The sequence below is a fragment of the Lepeophtheirus salmonis genome, chromosome 3 (assembly GCF_016086655.4).
Source record: "Lepeophtheirus salmonis chromosome 3, UVic_Lsal_1.4, whole genome shotgun sequence".
Lineage (NCBI taxonomy): Eukaryota > Metazoa > Arthropoda > Copepoda > Siphonostomatoida > Caligidae > Lepeophtheirus > Lepeophtheirus salmonis.
This window is the reverse complement of record NC_052133.2, coordinates 7404721-7413198: the sequence shown is the minus strand read 5'-3', so window position 1 is coordinate 7413198 and position 8478 is coordinate 7404721. Positions and strand designations below refer to the sequence as shown.

The 8478-nt window shown below is 28.5% G+C and overlaps 1 protein-coding gene across 1 annotated transcript; it reads left to right on the top strand.

The window, feature by feature from the left end:
• Positions 1-1395: 1395 nt before the first annotated feature.
• On the top strand, positions 1396-5914 carry LOC121114278 (uncharacterized). Its single transcript, XM_040708198.2, has 3 exons — positions 1396-1557; positions 5386-5499; positions 5559-5914. The coding sequence occupies exons 1-3, from the start codon at positions 1515-1517 to the stop codon at positions 5816-5818; spliced, it is 417 nt and encodes a 138-aa protein (XP_040564132.1). The 5' UTR covers positions 1396-1514; the 3' UTR covers positions 5819-5914.
• The last annotated feature ends 2564 nt before the right edge of the window (positions 5915-8478 follow it).

The window sequence follows — 8478 nt, the reverse complement described above, 5'->3', positions numbered from 1 at the left end:
ATTCAAACTTACTTGGGTGCTTTGATCACTAATATTTATAGTGATCTCAGTCAGCAAAGTTGTTGATTATCAATTTTGCAAACATATACTTTTGTTTATAATTTACAATCCCAATGGCTTACACCATTTTACAAATAATACAAGTAAATACTCACGTGTAGGATTTTTTTGTAGTGTAAATAAACTTTTTCTCTTCATCAAGCAATTTAACTTTTATACCTGTGAGTATATAATTTAAATCTATTTTGAATTTAAGATCAGATATTGATTTTATGCTGTCTTGTCGATGAATTTGGTGCATCATAATTCTAGTCTTGAATTTGATTTGTTTTTCTATTTTCAGCCATGCTCAAAGCGAGTTCCATATAATTTATTATTTGCTCTCCTTCATGATGTCATGATGGTATATATTTAATATAATGTAGGATTTCAATATTTAAATGATAGATTTGGTAGATAATTCTGACTATAGTTCAAATCAAGAATCAATAATGGTTGATTATTTAATTGAATCAATATTCGTGAGTATGCTCCGACCTTTGATCCCTTGAATGATCTCACTTTCATGTTTGCGCAAATGGTATAATTTAATACCTATACAACATTTTAAAATAGATGTGGAGATTTGGTTTGATTCTGAAGATGAATTAAAGACACATGATTAATAACTTGAAAGGATAATTATTTTTCTAATAATTGATAAATTTTACAACGACTATGCTAATACTAAAAATATATTACATGGATCAAGAAATACTACGTTTTCGATTGTTTTGGTAAACTATCTTTAATCAAAGAATTGTTCTTGTTATTTTTCAGCATTATCATTCTAAGTATCTTATCTTTATGACCAAAGTCCTCACATTGAAAAAAGAAGAATCCAAGAAATCAAATGGAAAAACAAGGGAACTAATTTTAAGCAAAATAGCTATTATAGTCACTAAACAACGTTTAAAAGGATAATATTACAAATAAATGCTACAATAGAATTTAGTGTAATATTTTAGGAGCATACTACAAAGTATTGGCGAAAAAGGATTTTTAAGGAATAAGAAGTATTTTTATAAATATTGGGGTGTAAAATAGCTCTCTTCACAAACAAAGGATTGTAGGTCACATTTTGACACCCAAATACATTGGAGTAATATTTCACCATTTTCCTCAAAATTAAACAAAAAAATAGCTTTTATTAATATAAAAAATTTGATTGTTTAGGCCTCTATGATGCCCGACAACACAATTTGAATATTGTCTTTATTTTTGGAAATACGTTCAAGTTCAAGATAATGAATAGAAGATAATATTTCAATGCCATGTTGGCCGAAACAACTCTTTATCAATTAGTTAAATAAATAACTATACGCACAAAAAAAACCCAAATGGTTGCTTTTAACTCGCGTAGTAAAGGAGAAGGGAAAAAATTAAAATAACACACTCGAGCTTCTTAGAATTATTTTGATATTGTTATTAAAAGTCTTGCTACTACTCAGTCTTTAAATAGCGAACACAACACAATGTACAAATCCCTGTCCATTTTAATTCTATTTACTATTCAAGGTAAGAAAAACATATCATCTTCTTTTTTAAAGATTCTTAACATTTTAAGGTTAAAGAAACAAGTTTGATTTTTTTATTATAATAGCAAGTCTATTAATAAAAATTTATTTTCGTTATGCATCTAGTATTTTAACATTTAAATTTTAAATAAAATGAAATAAAAATGCTGAATTATCCACCCGTGAAATTAGTAATTTAACGATATTATACACATGTAAGATATAGGTCTGTTAGACTAGGTTTATAAATATATATTGAAAATTATAGACAAGGTTAATAAATTTATATTTTTATATAATATAGTACGGATAGATCAGTAATATTAAATTTACTAATATTAGTACCTACTAAGTAGTTAATTAATTTACAGGTTTACATTCACACATACACCGAGTGGTCTATTAAAATCTAAACACCTAGAATTTTAAACTTCAACAAGATATAATTTTAACAAAATTAATATTAAAAATAGATGTGTGTCTGAGCTCTCTTAATGATTGATGTAGACGTCCTTAGCCGCAATGATCGCTTCCAGGTGGTTGTGGAAGGCCAGATGTATTTTTCTATCATGGCGTAACAGTACTGGCTGACTGTGGCTTTGAGGACCTTAATGTTTGGATGACGGTTTCTAAAGGCCTTCCCCTCGACATAAACCTAAATGATTTAGTCAAGAGGTTGGCATCAGGGATTTAGAGGCTAAAAGTGTCAAAAAAGGTTTCAAAATAACTCAAAAGCCTAATTCAAAAGAGTATTGTGACGGAGGATATGAGTTTGTTTTATAGGTGGTATACAAAATGGACTCCTTAAACTCACAAAGCTTTTTCCACCAATTTTTTTATAGCTTTCTGAACAGTCTGGTGCCAAATCCCGAGATCTCTTGCATGAGCCCTTATGGACTTGAGGAAATTGACCTGGGCTGTTTTCTTTAACTCCTCCGGGTCAAATTTAGCCTTTTTTGACAAAGGCCTTCTTCCTCTCCAACGTTTCAGACTTTCTAACGTCGTAGATGATAGATCTGGAGGGGGTCACCTGCTTGTAGTTCGCGAATTGAAATTTGTCGATCACGTTTTAATATCATTTTCTTGACTTGTACGTAAGTTAAAGAGCTCAGTTTTATTTATTTTGTAACTAATTGTTTATACTTTAATATCTCGAAATATGAATATATTTCAATCACTCAATCTTCATTTACTATTGAATTGTAAGTGTTCAAATTTCAATGGAGCTTTCGGTACATGTGTTATGTACATTGTTTCCCAAACTGTTGAGATTAATTTCGTATTGTCTATATTATATATACGTTTTGAAAAAAAACTTTTTTTTATTCTAAATGGTTCATGTGCCATGGTCTAAGGATTACTTATTTAATGCCACCGAGAGAGAGAAAATATTTATTAAAGAGTGATCCATAGGTTGGAAAAAGTCGTTATACTAATTCAAGTCCAATTTTAGTCTTAATTATTCTTTGCTCACAAAGTCACAATTTTTTTAAATTTTAATTTAACTGGTGTGATGTGGAGTAAAATATCACAATTACTCCATCTGACCAAATAATTGTCTTTGAAGTCCATTTACATTAGTATATTTTTTTTTTTACTAACGACCAAGTATCGAATCTAAATACGTTGAGTTCAGGAGAATGATTTCTCCCGAGTGCATAGGGTTACATCGTCCAAATTCTTGAATATTTTCATTGATTCCAGATCAATTCCTTAAATATTATTAAAGATCCTTATCAAATATAAAGTAGCTCTTTATCTTTTTATATCCCCATTGCCCAATTTCAGAGGAGTTTATTAATTTCCACCTGATTCTAGCTTCAGCAAAGTTTTTGAGTCCAGCATATTTTCCGCATTGCTCTTTTAAGCATGACCCAAATTTTCTATAATTTGTTGATTTTCATGCTTAAATAAATATAATATTATATAATCTAAATCATAGTTTATGACCATTTATAATATAGTTACTTTTGATTGAAGATAATTTCAATCAGGATACGATACAATTAAATTATTTAAAAAAAAAATAAAAAAAATCAGTTATATGTGACTTGATATCCTGCAAAAAAAAAAAAAAAAATGGAGATCACTGTTTGAAAACCTTCAAGTGGCAAATATATTCCAAAGATTTACAATAATAATATATATGACGATTTGAAGAGTATTTTGAGGATATATGTATGTGTATAAAAAAATAAAAGAATTGCAAAATAAACTTTGTTACAAAATAGTCTGAAATTTAATAACGTCTTGAACCTTTGATTGTGAGATTACATCGAGGAGTCGCAAGTCTTCAAAATATACATTCAAGTCCAAGTCTCCGCTTCACCTTTAATATACTCTGACCCTATAAATTTTAAATTGATTATAATATATATATCTTATATATGTATATTTACAAGTCTGTTTTTGGTGTTATCGGATACAGAATCCAAAACTGTCGACCAAATCAGTCTGAAATTTAGCCAGTAGACGTTTAAAATAACCAAATATGCTCCTAATATCAAGTATTTTTGAGCGAAATAAAACCTTATTTCCATAATCTCCCCTCTTCTCTTCTCCTTTTGTCTCTTTCAACATCCCTCTCTGTATCTCTTTTCTTCTACCTTCATTCTTTGTTTCTATTCAGCCCTGCAATGTGGGTACCCTCTGCCAGTATATAATACAATTGAAATCAGACTCTCAACTGAAATGAAGAAATGGAGATCAAAATCCTTAAATATTAATAGACAAATATTTAAAAAAAAATTAAGCATTTTTATCCAAAATAGGATGACTTAGATTACCGTAGAGAGACTCCAGGAGTAAGAGAAGACAATACGTTTATATAATCCTGAAACTGAAATACATCTATCATATTTATGTTTACTCATCCACACGTCTTCGATAAAAGGAATAGACTTTGTGTAGCGCACGATGAGAATAAAACTTAATTATGTTTTTTTTTTACAAAAATTATATCCCTTACAAGACACAAGTCAAAAAATCAACTCAGTACTGTAAACAACTTTAACGCTATCAAAATTTAAAATGATATTTTTTTATCTTGTCTGTTGCCTTTTTCTTTTGAGTTTCCTTAAGCTACCCTAATATGATAAATATGATAAGTTTGATGAAAAAAGTTTTAGGTAATAAAATCCCACAAATTTAAAGATTGGACGGATCCACCATTTCTTAGATTTGAGTCGGTTCTTATTTTTAGACGTAAATATTTGAGTACTCAAACTTTCGAATCCTGATCCAAAACTAACTTTAGGAGATTAAATGTTTCGAACGTTATGAAAATTTTACTGGAAGTTTGAACATGGATTGAGGTCACATTTTTACTGATTACTTATGCCGAAATATAGAATACCCAATGTTATTAATATTAGAACATAATTATTCGATATTAATATAATTATTGTAAAAATAACATTGGGAATTACCACGCGATGAAATTGTTAACGTGAGATATTACTCCAAGTAGTAAGCAAGATAATGAGAAATGCTATGTTCGATATTAATAATATTATGCAATAATATTTAAGATCCGAAAAAAACCACAGATCTTTTCAAGATTTGAATATGTTAGAGTACCCGAACCTTAATCAGATAATACAAATTAACTAATATCTTTCCCGAGAACTTCGAATTCAGATCAACGTTCTATCTTTATTAAGCAATAATATAAATGTTAAAATTCAGTAAAAGTTTGAGTATTTGAAGCCAATTTGGATTTAAGATCATATAAGTTTAATTATAACATTCTCAGGGACGGGTCAGAGGCCCGGCCCATCACAACACAAATGAAGGCTTAAAACTAATTATTAATATTTTCTTTTTACAGCCACCTTTGGCCAAAGTTGCCAACCTGGTGTTTGTTCATCCATTCTCGGAACTGTCTACGATGAAGTTTTAGATCAATGTGCATGGCCTGATGAAGTTGGATGCTTTGTTCAAGGTAAGGCTTATACGATTTTAAAGTTTAATCAAATTAAATACTTCATTTTGTCTATACAGATCTTGGAATCAACGAAAACTGTGATGGATACAATGCATATGAATTAAAGGCACTTTCCTCAGATATCCCAAATCTACCTCAAAATCGTTATATTCAACAATATTTTGTTGTTTGTCTTCCAATGCTCACTGAAGAAGATAAACTACAAGAGATTCCTATTGCGACTGGTCCCATTGCTCCTAGACTCTTGGGATGTCCAGAGTATCATGAATTTGATCCAAACACGAATACATGCATTGATACACGCAACTTTAATTAATTATAATTTTCATATATATATATCAAATTAAATACAGTCACATCAAATTTTCTTGCTCTCATAAGAAATCAAATATAATCATGATTTTTTATCATATATCTCCGGTTCTACCTTATTAATTTTAAGAATCTTTATGGATTCTACAAACACAAAAGTTGTTTTTGTTTGAAATGAAATGACATCACATCCTTGATTTCTTGATAATGGTTATATTATAGAAATAATAATTCAATGGTAAAGAGAATTGGAATCTCGTCAAATATAATTATGACATAATTTTGAGAAATAACAACAATTCCACTTCGTTTAGCTTTGATTTATACGTACAATGTTATTGATTACCGCATACAGTGAGTCAGGATTTATATAATGTCTTAATTTATTACTTATGAAGTCCTTTTTACGAAGTGCAAAACAAGTCTGTATTTTTTAAGCTAGAGTGTAAATATAATCTTGAATTTTCAATCTTCAACTTAATATAGAAGGGAGCAGAAGTATCCGGATAATATTTTTAATTAAGGTTAAATGATAGTAGATTGCATTTTAAGAAAAAAATTATGAACATTTGAAATTTAAATTGAATAATTAGCTCTTGTATCATTCATAAGGATCACTCTTGACATTGATCACCATCGTTTAACATGCTGAGCATGTCTTTATTTCCTTTTCACAGAGAGCTTCAGAGATCTCAAGGAGGTATAGAGTAACATTATTTTCTTTTAATGTACTTCATCTTTTTTTAATAAGTTCATTGTTAAAAGTCAGTCTTTATCCAACAAATTAATATACCAACACACTTTGGTTTATTATTATAGATGAAGTATATGTACGTATGTTAAAAACGTAGAAGGATCCACTATAAAAAAATTCACAGTCCGGTTAAGTAGTTCTATAATATGATTCTTTTTTAAACTAGTTATTCAGTGAATGTTCTATTATTTAGTCACTCATTGCTTATATTTTTTGACTTCCGAGTCCCTCTGATTGATTTAACGTAAATTATAGTTTTTTTACCTATTAATTGTCCAATTTTTTTCATGTTATACTGAATTACAATAGTTATAACATCAACTGCAAGACCAGTTTTCAAATTTTTGGACCAGATATGTTTTTGACTTCCAAGTCTCTCTGGTTGATCTGCGGAATATTTGAATATATTTGATGTAAATTATAGTTTTGGATCTATTAAGTGACCAAATTTTATCATGCTATACTTCATTGAATAGTCTTAATGTCAACTGCCAAATAAATTATTTAGTATATATAAGTATGCATTGCTATGTTTGTTATGACAATGTTTTGAAATTCGATGCACCATCTAGTCTTTAAATAGACTAAACGAACAAAAACTCATGAAAAGTCTTATAATTGCACGTGATAAAAGGATTTAAATTTTTGCCAAGAACAATTGCAATTACTCGGTCTATATCCAACTTGGTAAAGTATTTTTTGCATCATTGCATTTTTCAAGTAAAATTTCATAATACCTATATAAAAATTACAAAATTATGTTTTTTTATTATTGAAAGGAAAAAAAAAGTGCACAGGGACAAGGTGGGAGCGAGATATACTGAATTATGAATATTGTAAATATCAGCTGCCAGTTATATGATTTTGAAGAGAGAAAATGAATTTCTGATATGAAGAGAAGAACCTTCTACATTTAAATTGGCATCAGTACAGGGAAAATATTGTCATTATATTTAAGTTCATATATTAATTTTATTATACATTTTTAAAAGAATTTACACGAAAGATAGACGAAAATGCTCACTTCAGACAGACAAGTTAAAACTACGGCGACCGATTAAATAATAATTAATAAAAGAATAAACACAAGAAACAGCCATTTTTCCTTTTCTAATTAGTAAAGGTAGTTTTTCATTAAAAACTACTCACCTCTAAGTATAACTTTGCAAAATTATTGAAATGATTAAAACTTATTAAACTGAAATAGTATATAGTGAGTTAACTGCAAACAATTTTGAATAAAAATCAAGAAAAGAAAAAATATCCAATTAATTTTTTACATCATACGATAAAATATACAAAAAAAAATTATTTCAAAATTGGCTTTTCTAAAATTATTATAATTATTTATTTGATTTTTTTATCCACTTTATCAAGTAGATTCCCCATCATAATTTTTAAAACATTGTTCTGCTTGAAGAGTATTTTTTCCCATTAAGAAGCAGTATAAAATTATAACACGACTTTTTTTTTTGGAAATAACGAAAGTAGCAACACACTTAGCACAATAACCCACAAACTGAATAACAGGTTGTCATGAAGTTTTGACAGCTGTCTTTGAAAGTTGATATTAATTGTAATAGAGGTGAATAATAATAAAATAGGGACATAGATGTGTTTTTAACCCATGCAATAAATGGGCATAGTCCAATTTTTATACTCATATTTCAGTTCGTTATAGGCTTTTGCATTCAAGTTTTTGGGATGATTTGTTGTACACAATTACATTAACTAGAGTTTAAAGTTTTAAATTGATTATTTAAACTTAATTTGACCCCAATATGTTCTTTCAAATACAATCCATTAATTTGTAATTATTTCCTTGTAACAATTTTTGCTTAAATAAGTGCAATTTGCAATGTTTCTTAATGATTTATCAAAATCATTTATTTGGTGTAAATGGACGTTAA

What these genes read in the sequence shown, in the direction of transcription:
- LOC121114278 (XM_040708198.2), top strand. Translation starts at nt 1,515, where the DNA reads ATGTACAAATCCCTGTCCATTTTAATTCTATTTACTATTCAAG. An exon ending in AATTCTATTTACTATTCAAG is followed by an intron (nt 1,558 to 5,385) that starts GTAAGAAAAACA and finishes TTCTTTTTACAG; the next exon opens with CCACCTTTGGCCAAAGTTGC. An exon ending in AGTTGGATGCTTTGTTCAAG is followed by an intron (nt 5,500 to 5,558) that starts GTAAGGCTTATA and finishes TTGTCTATACAG; the next exon opens with ATCTTGGAATCAACGAAAAC.